Source organism: Anas acuta, chromosome 2 (genome assembly GCF_963932015.1).
Source record: "Anas acuta chromosome 2, bAnaAcu1.1, whole genome shotgun sequence".
Taxonomy (NCBI): Eukaryota; Metazoa; Chordata; class Aves; order Anseriformes; family Anatidae; genus Anas; species Anas acuta.
In genome coordinates this window covers 117,582,563-117,603,775 of record NC_088980.1, presented here as the reverse complement: position 1 = coordinate 117,603,775, position 21,213 = coordinate 117,582,563, and the positions used below count along the sequence as shown (strand labels likewise).

The following is a 21,213-nucleotide window of genomic DNA, read 5'->3' as shown; positions in this document are numbered from 1 at the left end:
TAGTATACAGAAAGAATTCAACCTTTTTTGTTGCTCTCAGGGTGTATTATTTTTCTCTATATTTCTAAATGGTGTGTTGAATACTGTCTTGGTTTTTGGAAGATGATAGAAACCAGTTCACAGCTGTTGTTAACTTACCTTGTATCAGATCTTCTCCTGTGATGCTATGCAGTGAGAAAGCTCCTTACTATTTGTTTGATACTGCAAATGCACTAAGGGGTGATCATGTCTCCTGGCTGGTGTATTAAGGAAACAAATGGATCTCCTAAATTCTGCCTTATTTGGTTCTAGAACCAAATTGCCCAAATTCTAGAATTTGCCCAATTTGGTTCATTTAAATAAATGTGCGGGTAAAACTACAGTTTAATGGAAGTCCACTGTAAGCTCCAAAGTTTAATACAGTGGAATTGTAGTGGATCATGTAATTTAAAATGAAGAATTTACGAGAATAACAGATCTTCAAATGGATTGTGCAGATTCAGCTTACTTTCTTCCTACTGCTTCCTGTGATTACTGATTTTGAGATGGGACTGGAAATCAAGTGCAATGCTTTGGGGATACTGTAATGAATGGAGTTTATTAGTGGACGGAGATGTTGCTTTTCTTTTGGACAGTCTGAAATAGTGCTGTGGAACAGGATAGTGCCAGCTTCCTTCTTTTCTCAATGTAATGTACAAATATCTGTTATATAAACCATAGAAGCTCTGTCAGCTAACAGGACAATTTAATATGTACAAAACCAAGATGATTGATACCACCATCCTTTCAGGAACAAATAGTGAAATGCTTTTTACATCCCTACAGAAGGAAGATAAATATATGAGAATTGTGCTTTATTTGAGAATTTAAATGCCCAGACTCTTCTTCCTCTTAATTAAATAATTTAACTTTATAAACATGAACAATATGAACTTAAAAATGCTTTCAGCAGACTCTAGTAATAAAATAACATTTTTTTCAGCAAAAGGTTTTATAGGCATCATTATTTCAACCATTAGCTTCCATAAACTTGAGATTGCCATACTGATTTCCATTATCACATTGTATGCACCTTAAATATACCAAGGGAAGTGGTGTGTACCTGTGCCAGGCACAATTCACAGAGGTTGTGAAATGCAGTTTAGTGTAACCCAGATTTTGCCAGTACAACTGTTTTTACTTTGGTCACAGTGAGGATGGGGGCAACTGATTTGGCTTTCAAGAAAATTCTGGCACTCCACTTAAAAATTAGTTTTCATGCTCAGTTGGCATTTGTACTTCAGATACACATTATAAGAGATCTGTGTGTGAGTTGCATGCTGCATTGTAAAAAATACTGGGTTCTTTTTTTTTTTTTTTTTTTTTTTTTTTGAACGTTAACATCTTCTCTTCACTCTCTTTTCCAAAGTAATACTTGATTTGATCAGAAACTGCAGTTAGCTGATTGTGTCAGAGCCCTGTGTGGGTTTCAAACATTCAGTCTGTAGTAAAACTTGCCTGAGTTATTTTCAGGTAAATATCCGATCAATACTAAATTCCCTGTTGATTGGTATAGCCCAGAGTCCCATTTGTTTTAAAATAAATACATTTAAGAAAAAAATCCTATGCTTCGATGGATTTTTCAGATAAGGACCGAAGCAAGTCCTTATAAATAGCAGAGTTCATAAACCGTGGGTAGGAGTCTCTGTGCATTAAGGTATAAATTTGAAGCTGTGCGTCATCGAAGGTGTGTTGTGAGGGTTCCAGCATATTTCGGTTAATAACTTCCCTTACTCTGGAGTCCAGACTGACCTGCATATTAAAATAAAAAGTCATGTAAATAATAGTGGTGTACAGTAACTGATTTTTCTTTTTTTTTGTGTTGTTCTATTGGCTTGAAAAAGCAAGTATTTTTAATAGCTTCAGGTGGTGTCCTTCTAGAGTCTAAGGACTGTTAAATATACTTACAGAAAAAATGACTGCTGAAATTTGGCAGTAGTAACCTGCTGAGTATGTGGTTAGAGAAATTTTCTCACTGGAGCAACTTTACTTTGAATAACACTGCCTGCAATGCTGTTGTTACTAAAACCTGAGAGACTGGTAGGCTATTCCCAGCCCAGCATCCTGCTCTGTAGTAGAGAGGCTCTGTAATGTTTTGTGACAGTTTGTTTCCTCGGGAAGTAGCGCTTTTGGAAAGAGACTGAATGTGGAGTAAGCAGGATGACGCAGACGGAAGCTGTAACCTGGGAAGCTGTTGCTTAATCAAATTCCTATGTTAAAAAGCAGAATGAATTGATGTGGACTGAAAGTATGGTTACATAATGATTCCAAGCATCACTTTTATGCTGTATTTCTTTTTCCTGCAAGTACTAGAAGATAGAAAGATGCTAACATTACTGGAAAGCACTGTTTAGATTTAAACATTATTTTTATACGTACAGTTTGCACCACAAATAATGAAGTGTATGAATTTTTTTTAGGAAAATAGAAGGGTTTAAAATTCCAGCATACTTCTAGGATTATATTCAAACCGTGAACTGAGATGTCTTTGAAATTTGACATGCTTGTTAGCAGCAAGGAGACAAGTAGGTTTGAAATTTCAAGAAGCCGGAGGCTTTGTTCTGTACTGTACTTTGTCAGCTGCTCTTTGTGCTTTGCAATCATGCAAGTTGCACATATTGCACAAGAGCAGTTTGTGCTGTGCAAGCAACACTTTCTTTGTGGTTACTTTGCTTTTGGAGACCCAATCTCCACACACACAGACACACACCAAACAAAATCCATGCTGATTTGTCCAACAAATAAAACCTAAGGATAAAATCTTCATCTGTACTTTAATTATGCCTCAAACTAAATCCTTCACATCAGCACGTCAAGGTAGCATAGGAAGTGTTTTCTTCTAGCCAAAAAGAAAGTAGTACTGAAAGTAGTACTGACTCTCACCTCAAGGTTTGCCTTTAAGCCCTAGATCTCTTCTTGTTAGCAGTGAAATGTGGGAGCACAGGGAAAGAAAAATTATCCCTGGGTATTTTTGTGGCTTTAAACACGTTAGAATTAACTGCAAAATGGCATCAAAGAATGTATTAGGGAAAGCAATATACCTCTTTTGGAGAAAGGATAGAAATGTAATCTTCATAAATTAGCCTTGCTTTTTCTTCAATGACACTTTTGTTGGACTCCTGTTTCAGTTCCTCACAGGCCATCCAGAAAAGCATGTTTTCTTCACTGAATTCTGTTCGTAGAAATTCACGGAAAGCATTTCGGCCGGCTGGCGTAAACATCAGCTTGTCAAATGATTGAGCCCAGGCATTTACTTCTTCAAGAGTAGGAGCAGGGCTGGAGGAAGGAGGAGAGGAGGGCAAGAAGAGAGAAATGAGTGATTGTTACTTCAACGCTTTTCATCTGGCAGGAGGCATCTGCCATCACGATGGAAAAAAATGCAAGGCTCACATGCCTCTGAATTCTGCACTGCAGCTACCTAGGTGTAAACTCTAGTAAATATATTTATAAGATGCTTTTTTCTCTCAAAAGCTCAGATGCAGATGATCTCCTGTACTTTGCAGAAATTGCACTTTACTGCTCTAAGTAATTGCAGTAAAAAAGTGCCTCAGCAACAATTAAGCTTTTTTAAAAATTCCTAATAGTTTTTGTGGAATCATTGTTAAAAAATCAATGAAAATATTTAAAAAGAAGTAACAATCCAAATACCATAAAAGACACGGTCTGTTACAACTTCAGAGGGGCTCCTGTCTGTTTGCCTAACTCGTAAGAGAGAATTACCTGATTCTCAAGAGGATCTGAGCTCCCCTTTGTATTTATTCCTTTTTTTAAGGCTGAGAGCAAGTAGTTAGCTTTGGTATGTATTTGCTGGGTGGGAAAAGGATGTATTTAAAAAAATATTTCAGGGAAAAAAAAAAAAGAGGAATCTGTAATTACTATGCTTTTTTATTGTACTGTGAGAGTTGGGATTTGTTTATACACTGCATATAAATAAGGTAAAAAATTATAGATCAGACCTCTGGTTCTTTAGGGGGCAAGAGACGGATGACTTGCAAATTCAGCTCAAATGACAAATGGATAATAGTAGTTAGTTGCACATGTCAGGGGATTCACTTGATTTAGCGTGGTTTGGGTTTGTTTCATTTTTAGTTTGACAGAACACTTCAGAAAGACCATACCTTTCCTCGCAGTTTGGAATACCCTCTGCTTGGAGTTCATGGGATGTTCTCCTTGTTCTCTCCTCCTCTTGATTTCTAACAGTAAGACTGCAAGGTAGCAATTAATTTGTCAGTTTCATAAAGGGAAAGACTGAATATACAGCAGATGCTTCTCCTCTAATATTAAAAAAAATAATTATAAAAAAAATCATCTAAAAGAACAGAAGCTAACTGTAGCCACAGTACTCATAGTTATACTCTGATGCTAGCTCTGCTGTTGTGTAAACCTGCAAACTTAGAGCAGAACTGTTCAATATCATATATATATTGTGTGTGTATATATATATATGTATATATATATATAAAAATGTATAGAAAGTGTATGTACACACAAGGAGCCTTTAATAGCTACAAAATCTCTCTGTACACCATTGAGGTTTATTATGCTGTGTTGATTGTGTGCTTGATGCAGTGTTCTCACATGAGTTACACTTGGTGCAGTGGTTTTATGCAAGCTAAACTTCAAGCTTGTTTGTTTTTCTTTTTGCACCCTGGCTATTTTTTATATCCATAGGGCATGATGAGTGCCAAGATTCTGGTTTAGAGTGGTGACACTGCGTCACTCAAGAAAGCCTGAATTCAGGAGCTGGAGCTGAAGTTCTAAGCAAGGTAGATCCTTCTGTATGCCTTGTTGAAAGAGCAAGCATCCTTCAGAGATCACATGTAGACACAGCCATGTTGTGTAGTTATGAACTGCAGCATGCAGTAAATGCTAGTATATACATACGAATTTGAGGCCTGTAGAAAAACAGCAGCTCACTGCTAAATATCGTTTTGACTATGTTTGACTGGAAATGAGTATTAGCTTGTTTGTAGCATTAAAAGAAAAAAAAACGTGCTGCAGTCACTAGTGACCACTGAGAATTTTTAATGACCCTTGGAAGGGTAGGCGTCAACTCCAGCTGCTTTTCTCAAAGGTCAATATAAGTAAGTAGTTAGTTGTTAAAAAAAAAACAAAAAAAAAAACAACCTTTTAGAGTTTTTTTGATACTGAATTTCAGCATATGCATGTTTCCTTTTAGCACATGGGGACTGTACTCCAGATTACCATAGTTTAATGAGAAATACAGGTGCGCACACATACGTTCATATAATCTGTAAAATTGCTTGGAGTTTGTCAAGAAGGAAAGTCCCAGTGAATTACAGCCAGTACCTTATATGAAACAAATCCTTCAGCTGAAATAAAGCAGTACAGTTGTTACAAATTCTAGGAAAATAACAAACTCCATTCCTTCATTTGTATTTTACTTTAATGTAAATGTTGTGACAGTTTTGATGTCTTAATCCCTAAGAATCTCATTTACCCCTAGCAAGGCTTTTTGTTAAACCAGCTGATTCTTATTTCCATTCTTCCTTTTAAGCTCATGGCGCTGTCCTATTTGCAGCCTTACTATTTACTGCTTACTCCTTCTCTTGCTCTCTCCAGTGGTAGTCCATAATCTCCATAATTATGGAGGATGGAGAATTGTAACATTTTAAGGTCTGAGAAGAGTGGCTGGAGGCTTGACAATAGGGGAGAGAGGTGTTATTTCTGTTTGCCAAGGCATGCATTGAAGAGGTAGGAAAACTTTCCTGTTGTGAAATTTGAGAACAAGCATGTTGCCTACTGCAAACACATTCTTCTGCAACATCTTGTAGAGCTTAGGGATATGGTTTAGTGGGGACTCTTAGCGTTAGGTCAGAGGTTGGACTCGATGATCTTGAGGTCTCTTCCAACCTAGAAATTCTGTGATTCTGTGATCTGAACCATACATTCAAACCAACGAACTATTTGATTTTGCTTTTTCAGAAAAGAAAACAAGTAGTTAAAGAATGTTAGTGCTCTGTTCTCTTTGGGACTATGGGATTCAGACTTTTACTAAGTACCAGTAGTGTTGGCCTTTTGAATATGAAAAGTGGTATATTATGCATTCCTCACACACGTACACAAGAATTTACGGGCTTGTCAGAGTTCTTAATCTGAAGGAGCCATCAGATCCAATGGAAAGGATTTCAGTCTTCATAGGATAATGCGCAGAAGGGTAGAAAGATGAAATTAAGTTTCCTTAAGAGAACACGGCTTCTCTCACAAAGTACCCCTGCAGGCTGGCTGACTTCCCAGAAACGTACAGGTAAACATAGCAAAGAGACTAAACACGCAATGCTGCATCTTCTCAGGTTTTGGAAGAGTGATGAACTGCGGGCTTGAGTTTTAACTGTAGTGCGAGCACAGGCTGTGAGAATCTGGCTGAGAGACTTGTTTCACCATTTCTTCTTTCTAAGTCTACTATTAGGAGTATGCTGAATATTGGATGTTCTGCAACTCAGCTGCATGACTCATGCAGACTGTTATTTTTGTTCCTATTCATAATTTTTCTGCTCAAAGCACTTGAGCTATTTTGAGGAAAGGCTTTATGAATAGGAAATAAAAATAGCTTAATTACGGTTTGTTTTGCATTTCTTGCTACTAGAAAACAATTGTTCTAAAAGAAATCACAAATTATTTTAAAGCTAAAACAAGCTGCTCTGTTTTGGAGCTTGTATTGGCTTCCCAGATGATTCTGAAATGCAAATAGGAATTTTAAGCATCGTGAAATTTGGGTAATTTAACACACTCTGAGTAAATTGCTTTCTTTGAATTGTTTGAATAGTGGGATGCACAGATAATGAGCATTCTCAAGAATATCAGGTAAGACATTAAAAAAGCAGTTTAGCAACAATTTAAAAGATGGAATGCAATTTTTATGTACTCTGATTTGACAGATTTTTTTTTTTCTTTTATGGAAAGATGTTTGTATGTGTAACATGCAGCTCCAACCTGAGCCACTTGAGATGGCACTGGACAGTTGTTCAGATGACACCGGTATTTGTATAGCGAGGCTTTAACATAGGTACCACCCTGCGAGGTAACAAACTCCAATCCTGACCAGGCACAGTAATTACCTCTCTCTAAACGCTACCTTAGTTTACCTCAATGCACCTGCTGAAAAGCTTTGTAGAATCAGAACCAGAGTACTTGACATCTTGCAAAAAACGAAGCTTTTTGACCCTACAAGATATTTACTGTTTGCATTCAGGCAGAGTTGGGTCTGTATAACTTCTGATAAGCTGAGTACCAATAGCAGAGGAATGATGAGCCTGCTCTGCCCTTACTGCTCATGTTCTTCTCTAAAGCATTTACTTCTAACTGCTGATGTGGGTGTGTAGGGGGGAAGTAATGGTGAACAGATTCCCTGTCTGGCCAGGCAGGTTGTTTTATGACTTCTTCCCTTCACCTCAGTGCCAGGTTTACTTGCTCTGAAGTGCTTATGTGGTGGATAGTGCGTTTATAAGAAGCATTCAGCTTGCTGTCAGTGTTTTGGCTGAACTCCTATAGATGTTTAAGACTTGTCTTTATTTCAGTGCAAATTCTGGTCTCAGCCATTAATTAATAATGGGCCCAAACAGAAACAGAACTGAGTACAGCAAGCTTTACTTGAATTTTGAATGGAATCAGCTGGATCTGGAGGAGCTGATATGAGAGAAAGTGAACAAATCATTACTTTAAGGAATCAAGTGATTCCTTTTCCTCTCTTGCTGTGCTTCCTTGATTAATTTTGCTGTTCAACATCTTGCAGTGGGAGTTCTTTGGAATTGTGTTCTGCCTCATCCTTATTTAATAATGCATGCAGTGTTTAAAGTCTCTAATCCCAAGGGTTAAATTCATATGAATTGTAGGTGCCATGGGTTGACGCTGCTAATTAATGACAACAGATCTGTTGGAACGGACACTTGGTTATTAGTTTCCTGACTAATGAATTCTTACACCTACTCCTAACTCCCTTTAATACAGTCTATGCTGCTCCTAAGTCCCAATCCTAAATCCAAAACTATTACATATTCTGGTATTGCTTTCAGTTTTTACTGAGAGCCCGGGTGAAGCTCAAGGCTGAGAAGTACACAGTGGTGGCAACAGGTGTAACGGCAGAGTAAAACTTCAAGGCGTAAGGTGCTGAGAAACAAGTGAAAGATGGTTTAAAAACTGGCGCTGACTGAGGATCACTGGTATTATTCAAAAACGTGGTCAGATGATTCTTATAACTAGTATAAGCTGTGAAGTATTCGTTTAGAATGTGATACACCAGGTAAGAACTGCCAGTTCAAGGAGAAGGCTAAGAACAAGCAGCAGAAAAAAACAGATACCAGGAAATTAAAAAAAAGAAAAAAAGTGTGTGTGTTAGATTTTTCATTCTGTTTCCAAAAAACGTTAAAAAAGCAAGATATATCCTCACATATGCAGTTACATAGGGATTGGTTAAGCTTGTCCTATTCCTTCAGCTGTTCAGATGTTGCAAGCTCTGAACTTGTGTCCTAAGTTGGACAACAGAAAGGGAGTACTTTTTGGAGCCACGGGCTGAGATGCAAGCCATTTGGTACCGTAGCATTAGCAGAGTAAGCATTTTAAAGTGGAGAGCTGTGATATAACCAGGCTTTTGGACATCACCATAACTATGTACATAATACATGATTTTTTTTGCTCCTTTTTATTTTTTGTTTAATAAAAATAGATCTGATTTCAATAATAAGTGCTGCTTTTGGTACTGTATAAAATGGCACTGAGAATATAATTTCTGTGTGTTAAAGGCATACTAGCTATATAGCTCCCTTTCTGCATAACTGGAGTTGTGTAGAAATGCTTTAGAGGAAGGTATCTATTTAGGTATGAAATCCTGATAAATAGAGTAGCAATTTTGTCTAGGAGTGAATAGCTATATAGGTAGAAATCAAATCAGAGTTGGATGCTCTCCAGCAGAAGTATACAGAGTGAGGATGAGGAAGATTTCTAAAAGGAGGCATGTAAGAGTACTTTACAGAGCCCTTAATACCCATAGGAAAAAATACTCTTTTTACTGCTACATTGTTGTGGTGTTCTCTTAAAACTTCAGTCAAATGTGTTAGCTGAGCTTCATTAAAAGGGGGTCACTTCCATGTGTATAGGTGTGCACCTGCAAAGCCTAGAGGAAGGCTAAGGCAAGAACTAAAATATCTTTTAAAATGCTTTCTTACTCTGATCTCTTCTGATGATACTCTACAGAATTTTTACATAAATATCCATTATTTCAGTGGGAAAAAATGCACTACAGCAGAAGGCTGTGTCTAGTACTAGCGCACGGTCCCAGCCCTGCAGAATTTCCCAGGTGTTTTGTTTAGCTTATGCTGTCCTACACGCTGCCTGTTACCTCCCTCCCCTGCTACTCCGTTCCCCAGAGGCTTGAATAAGAGCGCGTAGTACCATGAGCAGCTGCAGCAGCAGCACCAACAAAAGCAGCAGGCGTTGGACCCTCGATTGCCCGTGCTGTGCTGAGCCTGTGCAGCGCCCGGGGTCTCCTGGGTCGTGGACATCTGCCGCTTGCGCATCTCCATCCGCTCCGATCCCATGGGCTGCAAGACAAAAAGAGAAGGGGAAAAATAAGACACGTATTTTTATTTTATTTTTATTTTAATTTATTTTGCTTTTGTTACCAAAGCCTTACCAAGAACTATTGAAAGCCACAGCTTCAAAAGAACCAAGAAGCTAAATGCTTCCTTTTATTTGCTATCAAATCTCCTAGGTGTTGAGTCCTGTGGAAAATTCACGCGTTTCATTGAAGTGCTGCAATGGAAGGCAAGGGGCCTATGCGTTCTGCACACAAATGGGAATACAAATGAGAATGGGGAGCCAAGGAGGAGGCTGGTGAAGTGAGGTGTGTCTGTTCTTGGAGAGCCACAGCTCTCAGGGCACTGGCATAAAAGCCTAGTGGTTGTAAGGGATTTCCTGAGGTTTTTGACTTGCAAGGTTGATTCTCGGATACGTAGCTAGCCACCCTTCTGTAGCAAGCACTCCCTTTGCAGGTAGGTTTTTTCAGGTTGCTGAACCTTTTGAGGCTGTGATGATTGTAGGGGAACTAAAATCAGTTGCTACAGATGTTAGTTGTGTGTTGATAATTTAATATCACACTTGAAACACAATCTGATGAGCTGAACACCAGACAGTTAAAAGTTGCCTTCCTCTCTAAAATGTTCAGTAAAGTTTAGGAAGTAGTGTTGTAACTTGAGGGGAGGATACAGGGACATTGTCACAGGCTTCAGAAGTGCCAGAAGTAAGTGGATTTATTTTAGCAGAGTGCAGCACTGAATTCTGCTGGATTTTTTTTTTCTGCTGAATTTGTTTTTCTATTACAGAGCTTAATAGTTTTTATTTTGTTTTTATGAGAACCACCCACTCTCCCAAGGGAAAAACGTATGACATGCTGAGTAGAAGATGCTCCAGTTTTGCAGGAGAAATAAAACATAAGTACGATGCAGATAGAAATGATAACCAATTTGGTAAACTCCGCAGGCCTATTCTCACAAGCAATTCCTAAATGACCAGAAACAGAAAATCAGAAAAAGGACATAGCTTCCAAAAAACACGAGACACTTTTTCATTTCAAAATGTGGAAACATAAATGTGAAATGCAGAGGACATCTGTAAATTCAGATTTCTTTCCTTCAGAGTTTTATAATATTGAAATAATAGGTATTAATTCATTTCCAGATAGCTATCCTTTTTAAAAAATAATTCATTTTTGTATGTCAGTTAGAAAGTAAAGAACTATAAAGCATTGTTGGGATGATACTATATCTAACAGCATTTCAGGCTTTCTTGGACATTAAACAATTATTAATTATTAGAAAAGCATAATTTGGAATTAAATATATGCTGTCTATATAGCCTAATCCAGTCACTCTTTCTCTTGAGATGTTTTATGTGGATAATTCATAAATTAATCTCTCTAATCCATTTTACAATTGAACTGACAGTGGTCTGAGAGGACAAGCTGGCTCCCGTTTGCTTTTTTCCAAGCAGAAAGGTAAAAGATGGTGGAAATAGGAGGAATACACTCTTCCTCCCCACTTCATCCCACTACGACTTAATTAAACAAAACTCCTTCTGGATCCACTGTTGCCATCTCAGGTTCTTCTTCAGAATTATCCTTTGACATCTTTGATGAAGTAGCTGTACAGCCCAGTCGTGTTGTGTTCTTTGGTTTACTTCCGAATCATTGCCCTAACTTGGAAGTTTTCTGGCACTACACATTTTTTTGAATGTTCAGCACTGCATGACTTCTCACACAACTTACAGAAAGGGAAGGATTGAGCAAAACAAATTCAACACGTTTTTTTCAGATTGAGTTACGCGTTTTCGTTTTTATTTGGCAGATGTAGACCAACTTTCTCATTGAATAGGCAAGTAGTTTTTGGTCACTTATGTGGTGAAGACTTGTTTTGAAAGATACTTGTAGCAGATAAAGCATGTTTTTGTGATAGCACAGCTGGGTTAGCGTAACATATATAAGAGGACTGTTGGCTTAAAGACAGCCCAAGCTTTTATTACGGAGTTTTTCAATGATTTTCTACCACAGGAAATACAGGCTTGTTGACAGCCATACTGCACATACGATAGAGGTTTGGGGTGGATCACAAACTAAACAGGATGTGACTTTCTGAGGTGTATTAGCAGGAATAGTGTTCAGATACAGGAAGTAATTTATTCCTCTGTGTAAACTTACTCCTTGTGAGCATCACATGCCAAGAAAGACAGAGTGAGTAGGGTATGCAAGATGTTTAGAAAGCAAGACTTACATGGAGAAATTGTAGAAGTTAGGGTTGTTAATCTAGAAAAGCAAAGCAAGAAGCGTGTTGATCTTCTGATCAGGAAAAGGTTGTTATTGCTCCCTATTCCTTTCAGAGATAAATAATGGGTTAGCCTGGAGTAAATAAAATCTAGGCTAGATTTTATAGAGTAGCAAAGTAGACAACTTTTTTTTATTACAAAGTTGAAGAAACTCCTTTGGCAAATAGAGTTAAGACCTGAGAGACAAAAAATACATCAGGCTGGCCCAGGTCACAGGACAGGCAATGAGTAAGTGACCCATCCAGCACCACTGTCCTGGTTGTTTTTTTTTTTTATTTATTTTTTTTAATGTAGCTTTGGTTCTAAGCCAAAATATCGTCAAACATATTGTTATCTATAATCACCCACTGGAACCCAACACCCTTTGGCCACATAGTAAAGATAAAAAAGATTAAAAAAAAAAAATAATCATGTTTGCACCACAGTTTGTTGCAAATGTATATTCCAGTTGTGATCGTGCTGAGACCGTGTACTGCCAAACATGAACCTGAACATGCTGTAAGAAACAGACTGTGCTCCAAGCTATGTCAGTGCCATGCGTCTAGTCAGGATATGTACTTGTTTTCTGAATTTCTTTGCCTTTTTATTTTTTTTAAAAGATGATTATAAAAAAAAAAAAAGTAACAAAAATGCTACAATTTTACAGCTATGTGTGGTGATATAAGAGTTTACCAAGAGCTCCCTATTTCCCACTGAACCACTCCGTAGCGGGAACAGAGGCAAAGGCACAAAGGCTGAGATTATGCAATTCATCTAGGCACTCAAAGAAAAGTACTTTAAAAAGCATTGAAACCACCTGGGTGTGGATTTGTACACATAAAAGTATAATGATCTTGGAAGGTGTAGCGGAAAAAAGTTATAGAGACGTTACAACTTTTCTGAAGTCATGCAGTGAGCTACCGATAGGACCCAAAAAGAAAAGACTCATGTCCGTAGTACTTCTTCTGCTGACTCTACTGGATCCAGAATTTCACCATCACTCTTTCCTTCTTTTTTCCTACAGCTACCACAGCTATGTAATGAGCCCTCCCAGTCAGTCACCAGAATTACTGTTTTGAATTGTGCCATATGCTTGAATGGGCAGTGGCTTTCCCAACAACTCCAGTGACTAGTATTGGTAGGAATTTACAAAACCACTTGTTGCTAACATCAATTGTAATGTAAAGCAGCAATTTAAACAATTGCTTGACTACCTTGCATATCTATGGGAATGATGGCCATTACTTTTGTCTTCAGTAGATTTTAAATGCTAATGGCAAAAAGGAGAGGCTTTTTTAGACCTCCCAGTAAACAGTTCTCTGTTCATTAAATGTTATGGTTGCTAATTTTGGGATATCAGATAGTCTGACTGGGTCTTGCAGTAGGTGTAAAACCACTTAAAAAAAATCTAGTCTGTGTTCTTTGCATCAGTGAAGAGACTTGCAGTAAACATTATTAATTGGAAGAATTACTGACCTGTGGATCCTACTGCTATAGTAGCTAGTATCAGTGACTTGTTATCTCCTCAAGTTTATCTCATAGTATTCAGCTGAAGGGCCTGAACTGTCTGAAATCAAAACGAAAGTGTGATGGCTCATGCTGCAAGAGGACTTTATGTTCCAGACCAACATTGTAGGTGATTAATGACAACATTTCAATCATCATTGGCATTTTGAGCTAATAGCTTACTTCTAAAGTTGTTAAAGGGAATGACATATGTTGATGCTTATGTTTAGCTAAATCTTTTTCCTTCCCATTTCCAGCTGTGATTACAGACTCACAGGTGGTGGAGTGAGGAAGCAGGGTGAGAGGTACCTGTGCACTGCTCCCCTGCCAGCTGCTGCTTTTCATAGGTAGCATAAGAGATGGTTTAAATTCGTCCTCACAACCTGGTTATAATGCTTTGCTTTCGTATTTTGTTTTAAGCTGGAATAATGATCTCTGTTTTCTTGAACCAGTAGCATGATTTTGAAGAGAAACACATGTACAGAGCTGGCCAGGGAAAACATTAAGTGCAGCAATCAGCTAGAAGACTTTGGAGCTTGAGAAGCCCAGACTGATGAAGTATGTATAAATATAAGTGTGTTCAAAGGTGAGGGCTTCCCCAGAGCTGTTACTTGGCTGTGGAACAAGAGGGTGCATTCCTGAGGAAAGCAAGGTGTACGGACATCCTCCTGCATCTGGTGCCTTCAGGTTACTCAAATCAGACAGCAGACTGTTGTTCTGCCACTATGGCACTGAAATGGGAAAGGACCAGTGGATAGGTTTATCCTCAGAGAAATTTTGTAATCTTCATGAAGGTCAGCATCTCACAGGTTCAAGTCCAAGTTACTGGCCTGTTGATTTCGAAAGTCACTTGGATAATCACACGGAGCTCTAGTGCTTTGCCTTTTTAAGTTTCAGGCAAGACCGTATCACGTCTTCAAGGTAGGAAAAGAAAAGTCCAGGAGGAGAGTTTATGGAGAAATTCATCAACCTAGTTTGTGAGAGATATATTCCAGAATATGCCTGGGTTTCAAAAACCTCAGCTACTGCCTGGTTTCATGTTCTTTTTTAATTCCCCATTACCTTAAATGCCCTTACTAAGTTGCTGTACCACATGAGAGATCCACGCTCTAAAGTCTGGTTTGTAAGGGAGAAATAAGACAATCAGGAATTGTTTTTCTTCCTATAGGTAATGTCCTCATACCAAAATGGAAATTTCACTGCTCCAGACTTCCTGTGCTGTGGGCGTCCTTTATCTTAGATTTTCAGGCCTCGGGGAAGGTGTTATGAACAAGAGCAAACTGCATGAGAATCCTCTGTGCTGGGTGCTGTTCGCACTTGAGAATCAGCATCTGCCTTCTCTGTCCCCCACCACCTGGAGCAGAAATGTGCCTTGTTAAAAATGGGTTTGAGAATAAAAGGCAGGGGAGAAAGACTTAAAAACTGGAGGTGGACTGCTGTCTTGTACGTGTTTTGAAAGGAATCTTTCAAAAGAAAGGAAAAATACTCCAGATTTTTTTTTATGGAATGAGATGAGATACCTTTAACCAAAGGACTTTAACCTCTACTGTCTCCAGCATTATTTAACTCCAGTCTGGATACAGTTTTAGCCAACTGCTGGATATAACACGAAATGCATCTCCGTCTAATTCTATTAGTTTGCCTATGGTGCTGTCAAAGACATCTATATCTGCTTGATGAAGGCCATAACTTCATAGAAAAAAACAAACAGACTGGCTCATAGGGATAGTGAAGGAATAAAAGGTGCTATTCTGCTGGCTCTTGTCCAGGCGACAAGAGGAGTTTCTGTTGCAAAGGTCACAGAATAGGCCTTTGGGTTGAAAGGGACCTCTGAAGATCATCTAGTCCAACCCCCGTGCCGAGCAGGATCACCTGGAGCACGTTGTGCAGGATGGTATCCAGCCTGGTTTTGAATATCTCCACAGAAGGAGACTCCACAACCTCTCTGGGCAACCTGTCCCAGTGCTCTGTCACCCTCACGGTAAAGAAGTGCCCCCTCATATTCAGCCCAAACCTCCTGTGCTTCAGTTTGTGCCCCTTGCCTCTCATCCTGTTGCTGGGCACAACTGAAAAGAGACGGGCTCCATCCTTTCAACACCCTCCCCTCAGATATTTATACACGTTGATGAGGTCTCCCCTCAGTCTCCTCTTTCCCAGGCTAAACAGGCCCAGCTCTCTCAGCCTGTCCTTGTACGACAGGTGCTCCAGGCCTCTCATCATCTTCATAGACCTCCTCTGAACTCACTCCAGTATCTCCATGTCTCTCTTGTACTGGGGAGCCCAGACCTGGACACAGTACTCCAGGCGAGGCCTCACCAGGGCTGAGTAGAGGGGGAGGATCACCTCCCTTGGCCTGCTGGCAACACTCTTCTGAGGTCCTTGTAGCATTGCCAGCTAGATCAGGTAAGACTCCCTCAGCCATGCACAGTTCTTGCATCCAACTGCCCTGTGCTCCTTGGGACCACTCTGGCACATCCCCGATCCACCCCTAGTGATTACCTTAAGCTACACACACAGCATGTCCTAACTGCCTAAGTCATGTAGGACTGTTTCAGAGATAATCATTTCTGCATCTGCAGGAAGTTTCTTCTGACTGCTTCCACGTGAGGGACAAGTTTCCCCTGACTACTTGCAACCTATGTGGGGTTTGACCAGTCTTGCAGCCTTGGCATCTCTGGAAGGACCAGATTCAGGCAGACAGCAAGATCTGCCTGGAGAAATCCACACAACTGTCTGATTCCCCCCATGGTGAAGTGCCAATTAGTCAAGGGTTTAATTGAGAAGGGCAGTAGTTGTTGAGAAGATCAGCTTGTCTCTGGTCAGTTCACTGCTGTAAGTCAGCGTAATGTAACATGCACACAGATATGACTAGATATGGAGTTTCTAGATCTCCCAGGGAGAGCAAAATCCTTCTCTATTTAATAACAGCAAACTTAATCCATTAGAAAAATATCCCTAAAAAGCAGTGAGCTAAAAATAGAGAAAAATAATGGCCCATAATCTTGCTCCTTATCTAGCTAGACAGCATCTATGATTCATAAAAATGAAAAAAAAAAAAAGCACACACATTATTACTGAATGCTAATGAGTAATTCAGAAAACAAAAATACAACAGCAAAGTCTCCCAAGGACTTCAGCAAGTATTTGAAAAAGTACTTTTGACAACAGTGGAGAAGCAATCCCATATGCCTTAAGAGCAACACTGAAGTACTGGATATAAGTACGACTGTCATACGTTTTCCACTCCATGGGATGCCTATCTGATATTCGGGTTAGGAGGCATTTCTGTATGTAACATTATGAACACAGCAAAGCATGAAGGTCAGGAATGAAAAATTACTGCCCCGGTTAAAAGCACCTCACCATACTAATGGTATTCAACTTGTAACATTTCTAGCATTTGCTCACCTCTGGGTAGAAAGGTGGTCTACCCAGAAAACAGCCTTCCCAAAGGAGGAATATTTAAAATATAAATTGCAAAGGTCAGATTAAAAAAAAATAAATCACAATACCACTCCCCCCAAAAAGATGGTAGACAATGTTTACACTTTTATCCTCGCTTTATGCTGAAGCACAATAAGTTTTCTTAGCTCAGCGAAGAGCAAAGATTCTGTTAAACATAAAACACCTTCCCTCCCTACACACGCTACAGGTAAGCAGGTGTGCAAGCCCTAGCTTGTGCCAGGGCCTGATTTGCACAGCCACAGCCTGAAGACTTTGCAGTGAGTACACAGCGTGTGAAGCCCCGTGCTGTGAAAATAGCTGGCAGCCAGTGGGAGTGCCCGGTTTGGATGGCTGTAGTCCAGCCTTTTTTCAGTAGACACTTTGGGCTTCATCCAAACTCCACCGAAACCACGAAGAACACTCACGGGTTTCAGTGAGCCTTAGGTGAGGCTACATAAATATTGCAATTGCTGCTCTTTCTTCAGGCCAGTAATGACAGCCAGAGTTAGAAGAAAGAAATTGTCCTTGTCCACTGATGTCAGACGAGGCTTGCAGGTAAGTCTGAAGCTGCATTTTATTAATTCAGAAATAGCTGGGGCCACAACATGCTTTCACTGGCAATGTTGTCAACTGAAATATGAACAGGAAGGCTGACACTCATGCCTCTTCCTCTTCATTGACAAATCTGACACGTGCTTTCTGCACTGAGCAGCGTGCTATTTTAAATAAAGAGCTGTCATTTGTGTCAATGAACTCACCCACACGTATGCACACACTTTATGCATAGTTATCGGACTGCCCACTTAATAGTAAGAGCTCTGTGGAGATCTGATATCGCTGGAGATTTGATCTCTTGTAATAGAAATGGGAGGATTTAAGTGTTTAAGAAGGCAAGACGGGTGTTCATAGAGTGGATACCGGGAGCCACGCCACGTAATGCAGCTTCAGATGGGTTGCACCCAAGTCTGTCAAAGGCTTCAGTGCATGGATGAGAGACAAGAGAAGGCAATACCCTTCCTTGAGTGTAAACACCAGCTCTGGGCTGCTTTTAGATAAGATGCCCAGAAACCAAGGGCCTTTACCTGTTCTATTTCATTTATTTTTTTTCCAGAGGAGCAGCAGCTCTGAGGAGCTCAGTTCATCTCTCCAGATGAACGCCTTGCTTTACATTTCAAAAGGAATAGCTGAAAATGTATCACTCCCACACAGGAACAGGTAACGGCGCCTAGATCGTGCCACTTGTAGCTTACATCTTTTTCTACTGAGGGCTTACATGTGCTCTGCTCCTTCTTCAGTATTTGGTGCTGCTCGTTTGGCTGCAAGATCAGCCTGCTCCCTGCAAAACACCACCTGCACTAGAACCTCTTTCTGAGTAAAGTCTGGCTTTCTTGCTGAGAAACAGTTACGGGGTGGAGGGGGTGTGTTTAAGAGTGTTGCCCTGTTTCTGTTTCCCTGCTGGTGCTATTGCAGAGCAAAGTATGGCTTTGATTTGGACTTCAACATGTTAAGACTTTACTGAAAAAGTTACTCCAAAATGCAGCCAGCAGGGTCATTCTCTGTCACTTTTTCTCCTGTGATATGCAAAGGACATGAGAGAATTTTAAGCCTTTTAGCCAGAAAAAGCAACAAAAGCAACCTGTCACTCCGGTCTAGCCATTTACGTGGGTGCTGAGACTGTCGAGCAGCATGCAAGCAAGTACGTACACAACTCTGTCCCTTCACAACCCAAGTCTTTGTAAACAGGAATTAAGTCAGCACCAAGCCCATATCCTCTGTAGGGCACCAACTCTCGGCATCCCTTGCCTCGTCTTTTGTGGCTGCCGGAGACAGCCTCAGAGGACCAGGGGGTAGCTCCAGTGCCAGCAGTTGTAGCGCCGCTTCAGCCCTGCCTGGGCTGCCTTTAAAGTCAGAGGAAGCCTCTGCTTCTGGTTATTTTTATGCAGCTCGCTGTAAACCAAGCACGCACACACGGAGTTCATTCAGCCCTAGCATCTTACAAACCTCCTTACTATGCGCGCAGTGGAGCCGGCGCGCAGAGCAGATTGATGGGAGCGAGCAGAGCGTCTCCAACCGAGCGCTTGGTTGCATCGTGCTTCATTATGAATGGTCTCCAGAAAGCCCATTTCCCTGTACTACGAAGTGACTCAGAGCACGCAGCGGCTCCGGCAGCTCGCGCTGGGTTCTGGAGTCACATGGAGCAGCCGGTGACTCACGCCGCGTTGTACTCGGGCTGAGATCTGACTCATTCCCAACCTGGTAGGAGCTGACTGACATTGTCCTGGGCTGAAAGCTGCTTTCAGTCAGGATGACTCACGCCGGAGTGCATTAAATAGTGATTCACAAGCCGGTCCCTATTGATCCTGGTTGTCGCGATTCACTTCGGGTTGTACTACGCTGGAATCTGGCCGCGCCGGGCGGGCAGGTGCCTTCACCGTGCCCCTGCCCACTGCCAGCCCCATGGATGATGGAGCCTGGGAGGTGTTACCAACCCCATTTAAGGCTGAGGTAAGGTCAGGACCGGCTCAGCACCCTTCAGCCACAACAACCCATAGACTTCTTGGCATCAGCTGGCTCTGAAAGCATCCGAAACATGCCTGCTCGCTGAGAGTTAAGGGAACCTCTAGCTAATATCCTGTTGCTCTGAGTGCTAGGAGGTCTCTGCAATATTCCCCACGCCTGCTGCCTCCTTGGGACAGCTCGGTGGGAAAATGACGGGGTCACTTTGCAGAAGTGGCTGGGTACTGGCACCGGCCTGGCTGATGGTTCATCAGCTGCCACCTGGGAGCCAGGAGAGGCAGAGAGGAGCCTCAATGCCCTGAGCTGTCCAGGTTCAGCATTTCACCCCAAGACGAAAAACATAAGCTGCTTTTTCAGGAGGATAGGCTGGGGGTAACAGTGAGCATGGTCCCTTCATGTCAGCCTGCTGGAGCCCCAAAGGGAAGGTATCCAAATGGGCTCTGACCCATGTGGGCAGAGCAGAAATTCCCGGAGATCCGAAGTAACCACCCTATGGTCCTGGAAGCGGTCTGTCACCACGGTGCCACCACCACCCAGTTGGTCTCAGCGTGCTCCCAGCTAGCCGGGACACAACCAGGGCCGTGCCCCGTGCACCCCAAAAGACAACAGCGGGGTCGTTACAGCAAGATAACCACCAGGCTGCCAACCAGCCCTGCTGCCAGACACAGGGATATTTCCACATACATATTTCCACAGCCCCCTTAGGGCTGGAAAACCCCTCCAGCACCACCACATCCAACCACCCCCTACCCCTTTCCCTCCCCTGAACCCCATCCCTGAGCACCCCATCCAGCCTAACACCCCCAGGGAGGGTACCAGCAGCACCCACACCAACCCCCCCTCCCCTCTCTCCTTCCTCCCCCTCCTCCTCCTCCTCCTCCTCCTCCTCCTCCTCCTCCTCCCCCCGGCCGTGCAGTGCCGCCCCCAGCCGCCAGGGGTCGCTGCGCGGGGCCGGGGGCAGCGCCTCATGGCGGGGGGCGGCCGGGGAGGGGTCGGGGTGTGTGTGGGGGGGGTCGGGGGGCTCCGCGCCCCGCTCGCTACTCACGGGGTCGCTGCCGGCGGGGCCCCGCGGGGCGGCCTTGGCCGCTTCCCCTCCGGTGCTGGCGGTGGCAGCGGCGGCGGCTCCGGGCTCCGCGCCCGCTGCCGGCGGCGGCGGCTCCGCGGCCCCGCGCATGCGGCCGGGGCGGGTCCCGCTGGGGCTTCAGCGGCGCCCAGCGCGGGGAGGGGGCGCGGGGGGAGCCACCATGGGGCCGGCCCCGGGGCTCGGAGCTTCCCCCACCCACCCACCCCTCCCCTCCCCTCCCCACCGCCGCCGTTTCCAAAAAGCGGCCCCGGCGCCGCCGCCGTGTTTTAAGGCACCGCAGGGCTGCGGCTCCCCGCCCGCCACACGCCCCCCCCCCCCATCCTCCCCTCCCCGCCCCCATGCTCAGGGGGAAGGGGAAGGGGTGGGGAGGGGTTGGGGGATGTGGGGAGGGGGGGAGAGGGGATAGTGTGGGGTTTGGGGGGGTTTTGGGGGGTAGGTGGGTGTCATGTGCAGCCTGGTGTCTAAGGGAGCCCCTCTGGCGTGGTGCGGGTCTGAGGGGTGGAGGGAGAACGGGGACACCCCGGGAGGATGAAATGAAAATAAAGGGAAGGGGAAGGGGAAGGGGAAGGGGAAGGGGAAGAAAGGGAAAGGGAAAGGGGAAAGGAAAAAGGAAAGGGAAAGGAAAGGGAGAGGAAAGGGAAAGAGAAAGGGAAAAGAAAGGAAATAGAAAGGGAAAGGGAAAAAGAAGGGAAAGGAAAGGAAAAGGTAAAAGGAAGGGAGAGGGAAAAGGGAAGGGAAAGGAAAAGGGAAGGGAAGGGAAGGGAAGGGAAGGGAAGGGAAGGGAAGGGAAGGGAAGGGAAGGGAAGGGAAGGGAAGGGAAGGGAAGGGAAGGG

The 21,213-nt window shown here is 42.6% G+C and overlaps 1 protein-coding gene across 1 annotated transcript; it reads right to left on the bottom strand.

Annotated features, from left to right (window-relative positions):
* Nucleotides 1-558: 558 nt before the first annotated feature.
* RGS20 (regulator of G protein signaling 20) lies at nucleotides 559-20,613 on the bottom strand. Its single transcript, XM_068671863.1, has 5 exons — nucleotides 20,342-20,613; nucleotides 9,427-9,575; nucleotides 4,137-4,223; nucleotides 3,060-3,294; nucleotides 559-1,770 (listed from the first exon to the last, which is right to left on the bottom strand). The coding sequence occupies exons 1-5, from the start codon at nucleotides 20,468-20,470 to the stop codon at nucleotides 1,582-1,584; spliced, it is 789 nt and encodes a 262-aa protein (XP_068527964.1). The 5' UTR covers nucleotides 20,471-20,613; the 3' UTR covers nucleotides 559-1,581.
* Nucleotides 20,614-21,213: the final 600 nt, after the last annotated feature.

Coding starts and splice junctions, on each gene's coding strand:
- RGS20 (XM_068671863.1), bottom strand. CDS start 20,470: ATGCGCGGGGCCGCGGAGCCGCCGCCGCCGGCAGCGGGCGCGGAGCCC. Junction 4,224..9,426: donor TGCTGCTGCAGCTGCTCATG/GTACTACGCGCT, acceptor GCTACCTTGCAG/TCTTACTGTTAGAAATCAAG. Junction 3,295..4,136: donor ATTCCAAACTGCGAGGAAAG/GTATGGTCTTTC, acceptor TCCTTCCTCCAG/CCCTGCTCCTACTCTTGAAG.